Source organism: Ambystoma mexicanum, chromosome 2p (genome assembly GCF_040938575.1).
Source record: "Ambystoma mexicanum isolate Mex_15411 chromosome 2p, UKY_AmexF1_1, whole genome shotgun sequence".
Classification (NCBI taxonomy): Eukaryota; Metazoa; Chordata; class Amphibia; order Caudata; family Ambystomatidae; genus Ambystoma; species Ambystoma mexicanum.
Genome location: NC_090923.1, coordinates 1,025,730,252 through 1,025,750,684, shown reverse-complemented (window position 1 = coordinate 1,025,750,684; position 20,433 = coordinate 1,025,730,252). Strand labels below are relative to the sequence as shown.

General features: G+C 46.7%; 1 protein-coding gene across 5 annotated transcripts in view; it reads left to right on the top strand.

Moving 5' to 3' along the window:
* PACS1 (phosphofurin acidic cluster sorting protein 1) overlaps positions 1-20,433 on the top strand; it is a 2,791,059-nt gene that overhangs the window by 2,405,043 nt on the left and 365,583 nt on the right. The window contains exon 22 of one of the 5 annotated variants that reach the window (XM_069644892.1): positions 7,080-7,617. The exons of the other annotated variants lie outside the window; for them this stretch is intronic. Coding sequence (XP_069500993.1) covers positions 7,080-7,096 — 17 coding nt within the window. The 3' untranslated portion in view covers positions 7,097-7,617. Of the gene's footprint in view, positions 1-7,079; positions 7,618-20,433 lie in introns of those variants that run through there. 5 annotated transcript variants of the gene reach the window in all.

The following is a 20,433-nucleotide window of genomic DNA, read 5'->3' as shown; positions in this document are numbered from 1 at the left end:
GGTTGTGGGCAGACGCCAACCTGTTAGTGGGCAGGCCATTCAGGCAGCCACCCCTGGCGATCACCATTACCACAGACTCATCCCTAGAGGGATGGGGGGGGGGCTACCCTAGGCAACCACATTGTGCATGGAGTCTGGTCACGGCAAGAACAACTGGAACACATCAACTGGCTCGAGATGGACATCTGGCTTGCTCTCAAAGCGTTCCTCCCCATGGTCAGCAACAGGTCGGTTTGCTGTTTAGACCGCTCTACATGTATGTATTACATCAACGAGCAGGGAGGTACCAGTTCTCCCCCTCTCTGCAGGCTGTCAATCGACATATGGGAGTGGGCACTGGCGAACAACATCTTAACGGCAGTCCACATGGCTGGGGAATTCAACTTGGAGGCAGACAGACTCAGCAGGCTGGGGGTCGACAACTACCAGAGGGAGATATTCATCAAGTGGGGCCACCCGCAGGTGGACCTATTCGCCGCCAAGAGCAACAGGAGATGCCACCAGTTTGCGCCCGGGATGGGGCAAGGCAGGGGCTCTCTGGGGGGACGTGTTGCGGATTCAGTTGAACGGCATGAGTGCATACACCTTTCCCCCCACTCCGATACTGCACAGGGTCATCTGCAAGGTAAATGAGTCACAGAGACTTCGGCTCATCTTGACAGAGCGTGGTGGCCAGCCAGACCTTGGTTCTCAAGAGCTCCTCCGACTCTCGGATCAACCTCTGGTCCCCCTTTCGTTGGGTCCAGCCCCCTACTCTACTAACAGGGAGGCACAGTGGTTCACCCCGCTCCGCAGAAGTTAGCTCTGGCAGCGTGGTTCCTGAACAAGTCACCCTGAAACATCTCTGCCTGTCAGAGGGCAAACTGGCTATCATTCAGGGGGCAAGAAGTGATGCCACAAGGAGTCAGTACAAAAGCAAATGGACCACGTTCTTTCACTGGGCCAAGGCAAACAAGATAGATCCTTTGGCATACTCACTGGACGACCTGTTATCCTTCTCTGTGCATAGGGCTCACTCTGGTGTGCAGGTAGACACCTGTTGTACTTATCTGGTGGCCATAGGGGCCTACAAGAACTACAGAGATAACATCTTCTCCAACCCGGTGGTCAAAAAGCACTTGGCGGGTCTGACCAGATTGTATCCACCGGTCAAGCATCTACATCCGGTCTGTGACCTTAACGTGGTGCTGTGCGCCCTGGCCCACAAGCCCTTTCAGCCCATGGCGTCAGCGGATATCAGGATGGTTACTATAAAGACTGCTCTACTAGTTGGCCTTACATCAGCGTGCAGAATCAGTGAGATACAGGCGCTGGTGTCTTCAGAGCCATATACCACATTTCACCAGAACAAGGTGGTGCTCAGGACGCACCCTGCATTTCTCCCTAAGGTCGTGTCATCGTTTCACCTTAATGAGGAGATAGTACTTACAGACCCACAGGATGAGGTTCAGAAGCTATTGCACTGTCTGGACGTCAGACGTACTCAGATTTTACCTGGACAAGACAAAGAGCTTCCGTAAATTAGATGCATTGTTCATCGCTTTTGGGGGGTCTAAACCAGACTGTCAAGCTTCCAATGCTTCAATAGCCAGGTGGATGGTGATGGCCATCAATGAGGCGTATGAGGGGCAGCACAGGTCTTTGTCTGCAAATTTGCACACCCATGCCATCAGAGCCAAGGCCACAGCTGTGGCCTTCCAGAGACACATTCCATGGCAGATGATCAGCAAGGCGGCTACTTGGACTTCCCCATCAGCCTTTTGCAAACCTACTGCTTGGATGGCAGTGCCAGATCTGATGCAGCATTTGGCCAGGCAGTTTTGAAAAATGTGTTCTCTTAGAGGGGCAACTCTCCTCCCCAGGGATGCATTCAGTTGTAATTCTCCATACAGTATGGAGGAAAGGGGGCGGGATGTAGAAGTAATTATATGTTACTCACCGTAGTGACTAACATACTCCTAGACCATAGTCCCCTTTCCTCAATACATCCCACCATCCTCCCCCTTAATAAACCTATATCATTAGGCAATTGTAATATTGTCGATGTGTCAAATGGGACTGAGGAGTGGTGCTGGTGGGTGGAGTCATGGGAGCGCATGCTCCCAGGGCCACGCCACCCTGCGCGCATCTTAATTTAAAAGGCAAGACATTTTTTTTCTGGTGAAAAAGGTTCCACTTCCCGTCCTTCACGAGGGGCGCCCATACAGTATGGAGGAAAGGGGACTATGGGCTAGGTGTACGTTAGTCACTACGCTGAATAACATATCATTTTGTCTGCAGTGCCTCTGTACCGACCACATCATGGCGGATTGAGGCTCGTGTCAAGTTATGGCACCTAAAGTCTTAAAGGAAAGAGCATCCAAATTGGCACTATGTAATTTGTCTTCGAAGTCCCCAAATACGCCGCCTCCGAAGCACAGACACAACGAAAAAAGCTCCACGGCCGATAATCGGTAGAAGAAACACTGTAAGAGATCTCAGTCAAGGAGCGACTCCCATCATTCCTCTTCTTTCTCATCGAAGAAGAACAGGAGGAAGCAGTTGTCCATAGACTCCTCTCCAGAAAGACATGTATGTTTCCCATCAAAATCCACCTAGGTGGAGAAGTCGGAACAATGTTGCATCAAAATGATGCAGGTCTTTGAGAAAGCAGGCCTGCCCATTCTCTCTTCCTCTGGGAAAAAGACCAACAAGCCCACCGTCCCTGACAAAGCCGGTAGGGATTCGGTTCACCAACCACCTTGTGCACCTAAGTGCCCAAGACTGGTGTGAAATCCTCGCTACTTGGACTGTCGATGCCACAACATCCTCGACATCCTGAGGAATTTCAGGAGGCGGAATAAAGGCTATCTGATTTAGCGTCTGCCCTGCATGACGCAAGTGTCTTGGACACCTCTCCTAAGGTAGAATTTGCACAAGGATATCTTCAAGCCCACTCTAATGTGGCATACAGGAAAATGATGATTGTATGTCGAGAAGGGTGTATGTGTGAAATATTGAACCATAGAATGTGTTTTTGTTTTGAGTTTTGCTCAAATTATTGCATACTTTGCACTTGCACTATGGCACTTTGAGCACAAAGTATCCTCAAAGTTTGGAGGACAAGAACCCTGCCCTGCCCCCCTACACCCTAGACTGATTGTTTGTTGTTCTATCTATGTTGTTGCACTGATATATGTTTGCTCTGTTTTTATCATTGCTGATTGTCTTTGCAAACATATATTATTTTATGATGGACTTTCTTCTTATCAATAAAAAGTATTTATATTTTTTCTAAAAACTGCCTGTCAATTTAATGGAATTTGGCAGATCCTATGGTTACCTATGTGGAAAAACAACAAGATGCCTATTTGATCTCGCTGTGAAGTATTAAAGGTTGTCGACCTATATGCGGGTGGTCAATTACGGGATTCCTTTCTCTTCTACCTCCTTTTCGTGTTTTTGATACAGGAAAATGATGACAAAGGTAACTGATGCCTTAGGTTGGGGTCCGAAATAACAAAAAGCTCGAACTAGTAGACAAAGATAAGGATGAACTCATCCTCCAGATTCCAATTAAGATGTGCTGAATTAGAACACTATATCCTGCTCCTCCTGATTCCATTGGATAGGAGATGGTGTGGCCCAAGTCAATATATGTGCCTGAAAATGGGTTGTTTTGTCCTGAAGAAGGTTGCCGTACAGAGAGAGTATTAGTGTTGATGCTCGCAGAGAGCAACTGAAACACGTGTTGACGTGAGAGCTGTGGGAACAATAGAACACAGACTTTTGTGATACCCCAAATTGATGGGGATGTCCTATAATGAATTGTAACCTCACAAAAATATAACAGATGTATGACTGTTCTTTTATATATAGACCATTTTTCAAAGAATGAATTGTTGAAGAGAGACTGACGATGGAAGTATGAATGTGAATGAATGAAAAATAGAATGGGCCATAGTGTTGTAGGAAATGTTTAATATGCTTTTAGACGTAGCGCATTTGCTTGAATAAAATAAAAAGTCTTGGGAATTGAAACCAAGTTAAAAATTGTTTGTGTATTCCGTCATCCTTATCTTTGTCTACTAGTTCGAGCTTTTTGTTATTTCTGATTGACCTGTAGAACTAGGGACGTTAAAACAGGTACCCCTCCTCTTTTTGCCTTTTAGGTTGGGGTCCCCCATCCGGTGACATAACGGAATGTGACTTGACAGCCATTCTAGACAAGGGCACAAACCTTGAACCTGTCCTTCCGTTGCATAATGGCATAAACAAAATCCCCTTGTGGAGCTATGGAAGACTCCCTGCTCCGGGCCAGCAGCCCACAAGCATTTTTCTAAGAAATATAGACCAGCCTTGTCTGATCCAGAGTTCCTTACCAGGCATCCAGCTTATGATAGCCGGTTGACTAAGCAAACCTTGACACGTGGGGTCATTCTGTGTATTTCAGAATGTTATTCTATAGCTGGGAAAGATGTCGCTGAGAATCTGAGGGTACATTCCACCAGAGGCGTGCCGACCACTTTGGCTCTGCAAAGATGTGTACCAAAGCAGTTTGTAATGCTGCAACTTGGTCTTCGATACACACCTTTTCAAAACATTACTGTCTGGGCACCTTGGTCGGGTCAGGACGCTAGGTTTGGGAAAGCTGTTTTACACAGTTTATATCTGTAGAACAAAATCCACTGGACCACCTCTATTTATAAAACTGCTATAGGAGTCTATCAAAGATGAGGAATTCGTGGGAGGACGGAATCTATTAAAAGAGCAAATGACTTTCCCCTGGTAATGTTCTTTCTGTTGGATGTTCCTCCCATGGACACCTCATCGGCCTCCCAGCCTACCCCTTGACTGTGGGTGCATTTTTTATATTCTTCTCTCTTTCAATGCCAATTTCGGTTATTGATCCTCCAAATCAGCTGTACAGAAGGGGGACAAAAACTAGAACAGAGGCAACGGGCACAGTGCGTGCTATTTGTGCTATTGTCGACATCAAACAGAGGGACATCGACTTGACACTGCACAGCGCTCTCTGCTGTCAAAAATGTTTCAGAAGACTGCAAGCAGGATATCAGTATATCAAAGATGAGGAATCCGTTGGAGGAACATCCAGTAGAAAGAACATTACCAGGGGTAAGTAATTTGTTCTTCAGATGATATTCCTCCCACAAATTCCTCATCACCATCCCTACCTGCTCCTCTCGACAGACAGCGAATACACCTTGGTTCTGCAGTCCCTCCGCGGCAGAGTGCTGGGTATAGAGGGTAGAACTGAAGTCATGAGTCTCAGCACCTCTATGCTGGACCGATGTCCTGTCCGGTGCGGGCACCTAGAAGCGTCTGATGGAGCCCCAAAGAGCAGTTGCGCAGGGGCATAGATATCGAAGATGAGGATCTGTGGAAGGGTCGTCCATCAGAAACAACATTACTGAGACGTAAGAAATGTGTTCTTTACAGTGGCAATGCTGCCACATATTTTGTGGGTCGGCATCATGGAAATGTTGTGAAATACTCCTGTGTGCTGTTGGTGACCTGGCATCTATTGAATGTTTTTTATGTATTATTTTATAAAACCAATGTTTTAATTTTACAGATTCTTACCCCATTTTTCTCAAAATGTTTTATATTTTGACCCATTATTTCTGACTGAGGGGAGAATCCCCAAATATCCCTCCTTGAGTTGGGGCTTACTCACTTTGGTGGCACTAATTAATTTTAACCCTAATCCATGAAAATATTGTCCTTTTTATTTTTTTATTTTTTATTAATGCTTTTGGCTAATATAATTAAGCCTTTTACATATACAGCACAATACAATATAAAAGAGGACAACAAACTACACTTTACATATATAATCATCAAGATAGAAAATCATCAAAACAATTCCTTACGTTATTAAGATTATTTAAAAACTCACATTCGGGGCAGCGTGTTGAGCAGCGTGAAGAAATGGTGGTCTCTGCATCGCTCCGGCACCAACACAATCCTATTGGTAAAATGATCCTGTTGTGTGCCATAAAACCTGGAGCGAAATGGAAGAATAGTCGCTGGAAAAGCCAAGGATATTTGAGGAATTCGAATCACACAACTAACATTGTGTGTATCCCAGAACGGAAGGTCTGCCGCATAATGAGAATGCCGTACTGACTCGGGGACAGATATGAAGTGAAACTATAAGCCGATTACTTGGAAAGCAGAGGAGCCCTCGCAGAACAAACAGTCTGCATATAAACTTTATTTCCATATCTGACGGGAGCTACAACAGCACGCACAGAGCTGGATGTTGCCGGACCACATGGAAGACATGCTGTGGTCCACGTGGAACGGCACCATCTGAGATAAGGCGTCAGACTGCCTGGTGCACTACATACAGTGACGCAGCCCTAGGGCCTTCACAATTCCCTGCTGAGAAGTTAAAACATCCGAAAGCCTGGCAGCCATAAACCCGGGTAAACTGGGTAAACTGGGGGACACTGGTCTCCGGAAGCAGGAAGGACAGCAAAGCAGTGTGACCCCACTGGGCGCAGGCAGACTGAAAGCATATGTGGGAGACCACAACACCACAACCCCTCTATGAAAGACCTACAATAGGTGACCCCATGGGACTGGGTGCAGGCAGACTGAAGTGTACCCGGGAGGTCACAACACCACAACCCCTGGTTGAAAGAACTACAATAGAAAGTGACTCCATGGTTCAATTACTCCAGCTTAGCAACCTACGCAGCACTATACACTCTTGATCTACAAGGGAGTGACAACAAAGAGAAAACATGGGAAGCACAGGACTACATCCTAAAACTGTGATGGAGCTGAACTGGGGACATGAGCTGTTGAAAACCCAGACCTTTGCACCTCCGGATTGTGCCTCACCAGTGGAAGTCCATCTACATTAAATACAAGTAGCAACTGGGCAATGCTCCCGGAGGCTAGCGCAGTGTATCAACCTGCAGAGAGTAAAACCTTTGAATTGAGCTATTTATAAGCTCTTACGTATCTGGCACTGTAATTGTCACTTTTTCTAGGTATTAGCATAAATGTACTGCACATTTTTACGAACAGGTAATTGATATACTGTTTTCTCTACCGCTCTCTTATAGGGGAAATCATTCAGTGAAGTTATCTGCTTAGGATTCCCTGAATATACAGATTGGAATTCCCATTTATCAAAGTACTTGGACTTTGAAGAGAAATTTCGAGTTTAATAGAAACTAGTCACTGCTACCATGCAATGATTTCAATTCTTATTCTTCCCCTGATGAATTTCCTGGAATAACCTGGTGATGGAAAGAAGCATGTTGGGCTTGTTTTTACTATCGTCCAATTTTTATGTATGTGTATGAATGAATCATCATTTTTGTATGAGAGTGTATGGTACGTATGATGATGAGTGGGAGAGTTAGTAAGTGAATTTCGATCACGTATTATCACTGTGTATAAGCCACCCAATCATCTAGGCTCCCATTAATGGGATGTACATGTGGAATTGCGTTGCATCATTGGTGTACGGTGATGCTTTCTGTTTTTTTTCTTGTTTTCTCTCTATTTAACTCTCTTGATCAACCCAATGAGAGTATTTCTAAATTGTTTTTGTATTCAATTTGTATAATACAATTGTATGAAATTTCTATTAAAATATGCAATTGTTTTAGATTTCTCAACTTTGTTGTCATGTATTATTGATGAACTTGATATCAATTGAAGACACGAGATAATATTTCCCCTTTTTTCCTCTAAGAGAGCGGTTTCTCTTGAGTCACAAGCCTTTTTGTTATATGCCAAGGGTTCCACCCTTAACGTGAGGGTTTGCTTGTGACCCTAACCTCTCCCTCAACCTCCCAGTGTTCTCTTGAGAGTAAAACAACAGTAGCCCAACAGATTTGTGCAACAAGCACAATTTGCCAACACACACATCACACTGAGAACACCTGGACAAGAAATTGGCGCACCGACCCGTAAAACACTCCTACAATTAATGACAAGGGATAACTGCTAAGCGAGAAACAGACAGATATTTGTCACAGCCTCACCAAAGCAGTGTAGGAAAGCAGAGATGGTATATGACTAAGGGCGCAAACAAGAAGACCGGCCCAATGGACTCGTACACTAATACCACGTCACATACCACAACGCAGCTGGAGCAGGGAGCAGACGTGAGCAGTGATAAAATGCCAAGGGAATCACGAGACGACCAACTGCTGCAAGCAATGCAGACTGGGTTTATGTCAGTGAACGTTAAGTTAGATGACATTGTGGCAACAATTAGCTCTGTGGAAGCTAAGGTAGAAAAAGAGAGTGGTCGTATAACCAGCCGAAGTCCAAATTGAAACGGCAGAAGACACTCAACCAACATGACCGTGTCATTGCAGAACTGAAAACTGAACTGATTAAAACCTGGGGTAAATGTGAGGACTTTGAATCACGATCGCAGCGCAATAACATCCACATTGTGGCATACCGGAAATGGCATGCAAGGGACCCAGTGGAACCATTTGTAGCGAACCACCTCCACACCCTAATCGATACAGCGTCTTTCTCAACGCCCTTCTTGGTGGAACAGGCACATCGCACTCTTGCACCGACTCCCAAACCTTCCGCCCCACTGCAAACCATTATTGCAAGGCACCTTATTCTCAAAATATACAGGGAGAAGGGATCACTGCACTACGAATCCAGCACAGTTCATACATATCCAACTTCTTGGCTGGGGTCCAGACACAGCGGAGATCATACGACCAAGTAAAAAGGGTGTTACGTGCAAGACACATTCCATATTTCTTAATGTTCCCGGCTAAACCTAGGATACAACATCCGGCAGAAGCTATGGTATACATGAAGGCCTCCATCCCACTACCACCACGGGATCGCAGAAACAACATAAGCCCTGACCGAGAGGTTGAACACGAGGCAGGTTGAACTATAAATCCTGACCGCAAAAATAATGCTGGCAGAGAAGTAATGTAAAGAAAAAAGGCACACAACACAAACAATATAATTTGGAAACTGGGAATGTGGGCGCGGGACACATTGTAAGACTGTCTGCTCACAGGACTCCTCTGGAATACTCTACAGTTCTGCAAATGGTACACCATCAAGTTGGGGAAGGTGGTGAGGGTGGGGGGGACGCAAATTAGGAAAGAGGTTTGGGGGAGGGGTTGGGATGCTGGAATGTTTTAAGGTACACAATGCAGGTTGGCGGGAACGGCACAGGATCACGCGATGAAAGCAGATTTTACGTTAGTCGAAAACATACGAATGTCAAGGGCAAAACGTGATGCAGCAAATGGGTGAATTGATAGGGTGGATCACATGGAACGTTGGAGGCATTAATAACACCAAAGCTAGGAAGATAATGGCATATATTGACCGACACTCACCCAAAATATTGATGTTACAAGAGAGACATGTCACAGGAGTACTAAACAACACGTTTGCCTCTAAATGGGGTGGACATAGTTTTTTCTCCTCCTATTCGTTCCAGTCCAGAGTGGTGATGATACTGATAAACTGAACATTGCCCTTTAACTCACAAAAGATATACAAATAGACCCCGAAGGAAGATGTATAATAGTAACAGGGGAGTTGGTCAGGGAAAAAGGTTACACTGGTGAATTCATATGGGACTAATGTAGATGACCCAGGCTTCTACAATGGGATTGCAAAGAAGGTGGCAAAGGGAGGCGAGTTCCCAACCATGTGGGGCAGGGACTTTAATTCGGTTTTAGATGTGGTAAGGGGTAGAACAGTAAGGGATAGAACAAGCACCGGTCAACGGAAACTGTATAATGCTGCACAAATGGTAAAACAAATTATGGGTCAGTTGGGGATGATTGATGTAGGGAGGAATGAGCATCTAAATATGGCTGAATATACATATTATTCCTCTGTACATGATGCTATGTGTCGAATTGATTTGTTGCTAATATCTGCAGAATGGGCGTCTAGAATACGGGGTAGCAAGATTCACCCATGCACTCTATCAGATCATTCGCTAGTAGAGATGAAACAATTAATGAGGGAAATACCTAGACCCCTCCCTATGTGGAGAATGCCACCGGCTATGCTACGAAACCTTACTAGTCACAATCATCCAAGAAAAGATTGAGGCGTTTTTTCAAGAAGAATGAAGGAACAGTACCAAAATATGCCACCGTGTGGGTGAGGGGCGCAATGATCTCCACAACTGGTATACTAAAAAAACAAGACAAGACATGGGTGATATTTAAAGGGACTTACGACACCTAGAAAACCAATACGACAACACCAAAGAAAGGACCCTCTTGGGAGCAATCAAAGGGAACCTGACAAAATTCTTCGACCTGATGGACCAAGAAGTAAGTTATAAAATAAACTAAACACATAAAATAATAATTTAATAATAATAATTTTAACAATAATTTTGCATTTGTATAGCGCTACGAACCCTCAGGTATCTGAGCGCTGCTTATTATTACCCACGGTATGTGGTGCTCATTTATCGACCTCTGAAGGATGAAAGGCTGAGTTTGGCCCTGCCGGAATTCGAACTTGCGTTAGCAAGCTCTGCACGGATGTCAAAGCGAGCGCTCTACTCGCTGTACCACTTGACGGTTGTAAATCTTTACATTTCAATAAGAATAAAAATAACCTTAATCACACTTAAAAGTTTACAGCCTTCAAAAAACCAAGGCATTTAGAGATACAGTAAAAACCATATAAATTCATAACAATAGTTTGGACTAAACAAAGTACATTCAGAGTTCATCTTCTGGGCTAAACAAGAATACATTCTAAATTCATCTTCTCTATTCAATTTAAAACGAGAGCTATAGGTTGTATATACAAGGTCATTGGCAATAGTTACATTGCAATATCTCCCATCATTTGAGGATACTCAGATATATTACTATCTCCCATATTTGCCATTTTTACCACAAGATTCTCCTAGATGATAGCAAGGATGTCTGCCAATTTAAGTATCAATATTTGGTTATTGCCCCACATACACCTGGTCCAAGTGGACTCTCGTGAGATCTCTGAGCGAGTTACTAGGTAGGTGTCAAATACTCTAGACCTAATATCTTCAAAGTACTCCCAATACATGACAAGATGTTTAAGTGTTTCTTTTTCTTGCGTACTGCTACAGAATGAAGATTGCCCATGCTGAGAACGCTGGACAGTCTTGATTCTATTAAAGACAAGGAGGCGAGCATTATGCTTTCTTCCTTTATTACTGCCAATCAGCACTTTCAAATTCAAACATTTTTTTTATTTTTTTTTTACAAACTTGACAAACGTATCAACATTTTGTTCATGTCCCTTTTCTTGAACTAAAAGGGTTGTTAGTTTGTGCTTTTACAAAAAAATGTCTCTGAATGGACTACCGAATCCCATGAATCTCTGCTTTCTTGTAGTCCTGCTGAACTGCCCCTTGTCCAATCAGGCTCTGTCCTCTGTTATATGACCCCCTTCAATGCGACAATCCTCCCTTCTTTGGTGATGAATGACTAACTTTAAACAGTAACTTTCAACTTCGACTGACTGAACTGCAGCCCTTGACTGAACTTTAACATTCCAATGGAACTAGACTTGACTTCCTGATCTTGATGATGTAGATCTCTCATGTCTGTTTCTGATCTTCTTCTGTAATCAATAGACAAATAATCATAAGGGTGGGTTCTACTTCTTCCATGTCATTTAGGCTGCAACAACAATATCCAAACTTTTCTTTAAGTATCTAATATTACGTATAACCGGGTGGGATATAATGCTCTCCTCCTTGTCTTTAATAGAATCAAGACTGTCCAGCGCTCTCAGCGTGGGGGATATTCATTCTTTGGCGAGGCAGGAGGCGAGCATTATGCTTGTTCAAAGCTGTCAATTACTGTATTCGATATCTGGGAGATAGGCTTGAAATAAAAGGTTTTGAATGTGGATTCATTAGACCAGTCCGCAGCTTTCATAATGTCTTGCAATGTTACCCCTGCTGAGAATGCCCTAGAAGCCATTGTGCCCCTTACAGAATGGGCACCAAACTGCTCTAAATCATTTCCTGCCCAGTGCATGACTTCCCTGACCCACCTAGCTATTGTGGCTGTCGCTTCTGCGTGAAATGGTTTCCTACGCGCGATCAAGAGCTGTGTAACCCCTCTGGGCCTGTACTGCGCTGTAGCTGCTTCGTAATCTTTAATGCATTGCACTACGCATAGTTTACTGTTATTCGGAAAATACGGGTATGATGTAATCGATGAATCTGACTTTGTCCTATTTGCTACGTTGAATGCCACCCCTTCAGGGTAAAATATCTTTCTGTCCACTTCTAAGGCCTTCACGTCTGATACCCTCCTGCAAGCTATGAGACAAAGAAGCATCGCTAGCTTCCTTGATAGCTGTGATCGGGAGAGATAATTATGTGGCCATGCCAGGAACAGCTTAAAGACTTCCTTACATCCCAGAGAGCTGTGTATTTGGGACATGGGGGTTTGCGCATTTTGATACCTTTTAGAAGTCGTAAAATCATTGGGTGCTCACCTATCGGTGCTCCTTCTACTTTATCATGATATGCTGAAATGGGCGACCTATACACTCCAATAGTCCTATATGCTGCACCTTCTGCAAAGCGCTGCACTAGGAAATTGAGTACCTGTACTACAGGGGCTGAAACGGGATTAGTATCAATTCCCTCGCAGATTGCGCTCCACCGCTTCCACGCAACACCATGGCTCCTGATGGTAGACGGTGCCCACGAGTCCCTGATACACTCGGAAGCGAGTTGCGAAATTCCTGGCAGATGCCATCTCTGCCCGAAACCCTGCAAGCCATCAGGCGGAGTGTGTCCCCCATGACTAGTGGATGGAATTGCCTGTTCCTGTCCCGAAGGATGTCGACCCTGCGAGGAATCGCTCTCGGGAAATCCATCAAAAGTTCCATCACTACTGGAAACCACGGCTGTGATTTCCAGATCGGAACCACTAACACCAACTCTGCTTGTTCTCTGCACGCTTTCACCAGAACTCTCGTTATCATCGCAAACGGGGGAAAGGCGTAATTAATTGCTCCCTTCCACTGCTGCAGGAAAGCGTCTGTGCCCGCTGCCGCTGGGTGTATCCTCCAACTGAAAAATGTGGGTATCTGAGCATTCAGCCTGGATGCGAATAGGTCGGTGTCCAGGGGACCCCATAAGGTCTGAAAAGGCTGAAAAACCTCTACCGGAAGACTCCAGTCATTGGAGTTTACCAAATATCGCAAATTCCAGTCCGCTGTCGTGTTTTGAACTCCTGGCAAGTATTCTGCTGATACCGTTATTTGTTGTCTCAGGCAATAGTGCCAAAAATCTTTTGCCAACTCGGCCAACTTCCTGGAGGAGGAGATCCCTCCCATTTTGTTGATATAACGGACTGCCGATATATTGTCCATTTTTAGAAGTATGCAGCATTTGGCTCGGTCTTTGGTAAAGGCCTGCACTGCGAAAGAGCCTGCCAGAAGCTCGAGGCAGTTTATGTGGAGGGATAGTGCCTGAGCGGACCATTTTCCCTCCTGTTTGCAAGGAGCCGCATCGCGCCCCCACCCCGCTCTGCTCGCGTCTGACTATGACGATGTCCAGGGTGTCTCTGAAAATGGCCCTGCCATTCCAGGCTTCCATATTTTGTAACCACCAGTGGAGTTTGATGATGGCCTTCTGGTCCAGTGTTACTAACTGATGGTAGCCTAGCCCTCCCCTCAGGTGTCTTATCTTCAACCTCTGAAGTGCTCTGTAGTGTAGCGGACCGGGGAAAATAGCTTGAATGGAAGCTACTACTTTCTTCGCTACTATCGCTCTTAGCTCCTTTTTTATACCTTTTATCTTTGCTGCAGGAAGCTCTAATGGGGCCTTCTTGGTATCTATTACGAAACCAAGAAAGTCCATCCTCTGCGATGGGTTCCGCTTGGATTTTTCTTTGTTTATGACGAAGCCGAGAGAGGTCATGCGTTCGCACACCCACGCTGCTTGGTCTCGTAGGCTGGTGGCGCATTGTCCCAGTATGAGGACGTAATCCAGGTACAAGATCATTCTGATTCCCCCCCTCTCCCGAATAGCTGCTGCTACCGGGCGCATGATTTTTGTGTACGCCCATGGAAGCTAGGCCGAAGGGCAGACAGGTGAACCTCCAAATGTCCTCTCCCCATCGAAAATGGAGATATCTCCAGTATTGGGCCCTCTGTCCTTGAGGCCTTCTGAATTGACCGAAACGACCGGACGCCCAACCTCTTTGCCGTCCGGTCCCAGCAAAAACCCGCCCGGGGAAGATCCATATGATGGAATTTTGCACCTTCTCGAGCGCCGAGTATGTCCCAACAAGCTGGGACATTTCTTTTGCGAAAGTGTCTCCCAATAGTAGTCCTTTCGCTTCTCCTCCTGCCTCGTACGAAGCCAAATCGCTCAAATTTTTGTCGATTTTGAGTAGGACTCCGCGTCCCCTCTCTGCCGAGAGGGTGCAGTTAGCGTTACCCATTAAGCAAACTGCTCTTTGTGCCCAGTTTCCCAGTGCTACAACATCTACTGGCTTGCCGGTGTCTGCGGCTTTCTCCGCCAGATCCATTATTTTGGCGAGCGGGCCTGCCATGTCTAGTACTCTGTCCTGGCATCCCCACCACGCTCTTTCGAAGGGATTGTGTCCTCCGACGTATTCCTCATGTTAGATATCTCCTTCCAGCTCTGCTGGCCTCGGAAAATTTTTTCTCTAGAGGGCGCTGCGTGTCGACGTCCTCCGAGTCGATGTCCCTCGACAGCCGCCGTATCGACGTCGACGTCATCCTGCCTATAAAGGCCGCGTGCAGCGTCCGTTGCTCAGTTCCATTTTTCCGCGCTTACTCAGTGCCTCGGAATACCGTTGCTCAGTTCTTGTCAGATTAATCCTATTTACCTCGAGTTATTCGATACCGTACTCGATGGCTTCCTCGTCGGAACCGACAACTCCTCGATCCGGCTTCAAAAAATGCCGAGATTGTGGGAAAAAGATGTCGCTGACTGACCCTCACAGAGTTTGTCTGTGGTGTTTGGGAGCTGAACATCATTGTTCGGAGTGCGAGGACTGTATGTCCATGACAGCTAAAGCCCTGAAGGAGCGTAGGGGGAAGCTGGAGAAAGGTAAGACTTTTAAAGCTTCTTCTTCGTCGACAAAGTCGAGACACTCGTCTCCTGGTCACCATTCGCGCTGCAGGTCTCGGAGTGGGTCCCATCACTCCTCGAGATCGAAGCACTCGAAGAGGAGACGTCGAAGATCCCCTTCTCCCTCTTCCTCTGTTTCGCCAAAAAGAATCCCTTGCCCCACGAAACATAGTTCCCGGGCTGAATGGGAGGAATTCCGCAAAAATATGATGAGCGTCTTCGAGAAAGCGGCCTCGACCCCCTCGAAGACTGCCGAGAGCGATGCTCTGGTCGAAAGACCCAAAGGTCAAAAACGCCGCAAGTCGCAGTACCCGGCGAAGGAAACCTCTCGAGCGCGTCTCAAATCCTCGAGTAGGACTATGACCTCCAAACCTTCCTCGAAGGTTCCGTCGACGAGGTTTCCGTCGACGCCGAGGTCGGTGTCTTCGACGCTGTTGTCGAAGGAACCTTCGACACACGGGTCTGTCGAGTCGACACCAGCTTCGACACCGGCGTCGACGCCAAGAAAAGTCACGGTCACGACACACCCAGTGACTATCCCCAGGTCCTCGATGGCGATGGCTTCGAGATTGTCGAGTAGAATCCCAATTCTGTCGAGGTCATCAAGGCCTCCGCCTTTGTTTTCGACGCCACGCTCGAAGCCTTCGACGTCGGCGTCGACGACATCGACGTTTTCGTGGCCGATAATGACAAGCTCGGCACCCTCTGCCTTGGAAATGGGATTTACTCCCTTTATGAGTTCAGAACAATTGAGAACTATGTCCTCAATTTTGGAAGAGGGTGAATTGTCTGACCAGGAAGACACATTTGAGTTGCAGGGACCTGTAACCCCAATTAGAGAGGAATTTTCCTCTGAAGAACGCAGGTTAAAGGATCTTCATGATTCCTTACATGAGGCAAGTGGGTTAGACACTTCCCCTGAGGTGGGGTTTGCTAGGCCAGACCTGGGGGAGCATGCTGAAACCCCCTATAGAGCCTTAATGGCCAGGATCACAGAGTTCATGGGGTAGTCTGCACCTTCACAATCTTTCCAACAAGATGACCTCACGGATATTCTTGACAAAGGCCCACAGGAGGATCCTGTGGTGCCTTTTCATAAAGCTCTTCAGAGGAAGGTCATGACAAACTGGGAAACCCCAGATGGCGTACCAGCAGTAAATAAAAAACTGTCTACTAAGTACAGGGTATCCTCTACAGACCCGGAGTTTTTGTCTAAACACCCATCCCCAGAAAGTCTGGTGGTACAGGCAGCATCCTCTACCGATGTCAAGACGGCTTATCCTACCGTCCCACAGGACAGGGACGATAAAAAATATGATGCTATGGCAAAGAAAGTCTTTTCAGCATGTAGCATGGCGTTAAAATCTGTTAATGCCACTTGCACCCTTGCTAGGTTCAGCCATACACTTTGGGAGTGTGCTTCTACAGCGGCTGACTGCATCCCGGAGGGAGAAGAAAGGGATGCGTTCCTGAATATTATACAGGACGGTAAAGACGCTATGTGCGAATCCCTCCAGACAGGCATTGATTCGGCTGACAGTATCAGCAGAGCAATGGCGGCAAGTACATCAACCAGGAGATTTGCTTGGTTGAGAAAGTCTGGTTTTGCCCCAGATGTGCAAGCCAGGCTCTTGAACATGCCATTCGATGGCTCTTCTTTGTTCGGGAAAAAGGCGGATGACAGTTTAGAGAAACTGCAAACTTCAAAAGCAGCAACAAAATCCCTAGGAGCTGCATTCCGTCAGACTCCTTTTTGTCCCACAGGAACCTCTGCGAGGGGCAAGTCCTTTCGCTTCTACTCCGCATTCGGAAGAGGTAGAGGACGACCGGCTCAAAGGGAACAAAGAAGAACTACCCGAGGTGGACGGGGTAGATATTCAAAAGCCGCAGCAACAGCAGGTGCCTCTTTACCATCGGCATCTGCATCAGCCGCCCCAAAACCACTCTGAGGACTTCCCTCACAGGACACCTGTAGGAGGCAGGTTGACTCAACATCTGGCGGTATGGCAGGCTATCACGTCAGATGCTTGGGCATTGGAAACAGTTGCCCAAGGTTACTGCCTGCCTTTCCTACGTATACCTCAGAGTCATCCACCGGGGATCAACTCTCAGAAAGCTCCAGATCCGCTCCTCTTGCAGGAAATTTTGGACCTGCTAGAGAAAGGTGCCATAGAACCGGTACCTGTAGCGGAGAGGAACAAGGGCTGGTACTCCCCTTACTTTCTCATTCCAAAGAAAGACGGAGGACTGAGACCCATCTTGGACTTGCGAGAATTGAACAAATTCCTCAGAAAAGACAAATTCAAGATGGTCACTCTTTCTCAGATCCTCCAGGCCCTTCAGTTCCAGGACTGGTTGGTATCTCTGGACCTTCAGGACGCTTATTTCCATGTGCCTATCCATCTCAAACACAGGAAATACCTGAGGTTCGCAATTGGCAACTCTCACTATCAATTTCGAGTGCTGCCATTTGGGCTGACCTCCGCAGGGTCTTCACCAAGTTAATGTCGGTAGTGGCTGCAAGTCTAAGGAGGGAAGGGATTCACGTCTACCCCTACCTGGACGATTGGTTGATCAGGGCTGTTTCTTCGGAACAAGCTCAGATCCAACTAAATCACGTGTGCCACTCCCTTCACAGACTGGGCTTCTCCCTCAATTTAAAGAAGTCACAAATGATACCATCGCAGAGACTCCAGTTCATAGGAGCGATCCTGGACACTTCCCTGGGAAAAGCCTCGCCACCAGAGGTGAGGGCTCAAGATATTCTACAGATGGTTACCAAGTTTCAACATGCCCAACGTCTCCCAGCCTTCGACTTTTTGAGGTTGCTAGGCCTCATGGCATCCTGCATTTTCCTAGTACCAGAGGCTCGCCTGATAATGAGATCCCTCCAGTGGGCACTGAGGACTCAGTGGTCACAATTCTCAGGGAGAATGACAGATCTTCTTCAGGTTCCCGACAGAGTAGCTCGAGACCTTCAGTGGTGGGCCTGTCAGGAGAACATTTTTGGCAACCCTGGCCGGAGATAACAGTAGTCACGGATGCCTCACTCACGGGGTGGGGAGCCCACGCCAACGACTTGACCATCAGCGGTCGTTGGTCTCCATCGGAGTCCAGACTACATATCAACCTGTTAGAGCTGAGAGCCATCAGACTTGCGCTGAAGGCGTTCCTGCCAGCTGTACAAGGAAAAAACGTCCTGATAATGACGGACAACACAGTGGCCATGCATTACCTCAACAAATGAGGAGGCGTAGGATTACTACCCCTGTGCAGAGAGGCGATGCAGCTCTGGTTTTGGGCAATCCAAGAAGGAATCTCTCTATCGGCAGTTCACCTAGCCGGAGAGAAGATCTTGACAGCGGACGCTCTGAGCAGGCAGAGCACAGTCTCCCACGAGTGGGAACTAGCTCAGGAAGTCCTTCAAGAGATCTTCGCCCTTTGGGGAACCCCTCAGGTGGATCTGTTCGCCACCAGCGTCAACAGGAAATGCGATCTGTTCTGCTCAAGGGAATTTCCCCCGAGAGGAGCTCTGGGAGACGCGTTCATAGTGGACTGGGAGTTTCAGTTTCTGTACGCGTTCCCACCGGTCCCTGTCATTCCTCAAATGATCAGGAGGTTGAGAAGATTCCGGAGAACCATGATCCTAATTGCCCCGGATTGGGCCAGGAGAACGTGGTACCCAGACCTTCTAGACTTGTCCATCTGCCCTCCAATTCAACTTCCACTCAGAGAGAACCTACTCTCACAGAAGGGAGGTCAGGTTCTCCATCCAGACATCAAAACCCTCAACCTTCACGCTTGGCTTCTGAAAGGTTGAGGTACAAGGATTGGGACCTCCCTGATGATGTTATGGAGGTGTTGCTTTCGGCAAGGAGGCCAGCAACAAAGTCTTTATACCGCTGCCGTTGGAACAGATTTTGCAGCTGGCGTAGAGAACAGAATATCGACCCTTTTTCATGTGGTACACCAATGGTTTTGTCCTTCCTTCTATATTTGGCGAATTCAGGCCTTCAAGTTGGCACCATTAAGGGCTATCTCGCAGCGCTATCCATCTTTAAGCGCACTGCGGAAGAACCATCCTATTTCAAATTACCCTTGGTAATACAGTTTCTAAAGGGGTTAACCAATGTTTATCCCCCAAGACCATTCCAAGTTCCCCTATGGGATTTAAACTTAGTACTAACTTTCCTGATGGGCACACCTTTCGAACTACTCCATTCTTGTTCGTTAAGATTCCTTACCCTTAAAACTGTTTTATTAATAGCACTTACATCTGCTAGAAGGGTGAGCGAATTACAAGCTCTTTCTTGTAAACCCCCTCACACAATATTTCACAAAGATAAAGTTGTCCTGCAAGTGAAGCCTAATTTCCTCCCAAAGGTGGTTTCGGAATTCCATATCACTCAGAAGATTACCCTACCATCTTTCTATCCTCCTCCTCATCCGGGGAAAGAGGAAGAGAGGTTACACAGGCTAGACCCTAGAAGGGCTTTAAGTGTTTACATCAGTAGACTAGCCAGGATAAGACAGGCAGACCAGCTGTTAGTAGGTTACACAGGTCACAAGCTGGGGTTACCAATAACTAAGCAGACCATTTCCAGATGGATCATTCTAACCATTCTGGAATGTTATAAACTGGCAGGGAAAGAGCCCCCTCAAAACCTTAGGGCTCATTCGACCAGAGGTATTGCAGCTTCATCGGCCCTCAAAGGAGGTGTGCCAGTTAAAGACATCTGTGCGGCCGCTACATGGTCGTCTGTCCATACCTTTACACGATTTTACAACTTGGATTCCTCCCCCAGTCAAGAGACTAGGTTTGGAAGGGCTGTACTGCATTCTATTCATCAATAGAAGACAGCGTGAAGTCAGTACTCCCTCCTCCAATAATAGAATACTGCTATGGGAGCCTATCTAAGATGAGGAATACGTCGGAGGACACAATCCCTTCGAAGAACAAGTAACTTCTTACCTTGTAACGTTCTTTCGACGGGATGTTCCTCCGACGTATTCCTCATCGACCCTCCCATCCATCCCCGCAGTTCTACTTCCCTTGTTGTTGCAGCTTACGCTCCTTCAGGGTGATTAGTCTAGTCCAGAAAGAATTATTGTGGGCTACAAAACGGAACTGAGCAACGGACGCTGCGCGCGGCGTTTATAGGCAGGATTACGTCGACGTCGATACGGCGGCTGTCGAGGGACATCGACTCGGAGGACGTCGACGCGCAGCGCCCTCTAGAGAAAAAAATTTCCGAGGCCAGCAGAGCTGGAAGGAGATATCTAAGATGAGGAATACGTCAGAGGAACATCCCGTCGAAAGAACGTTA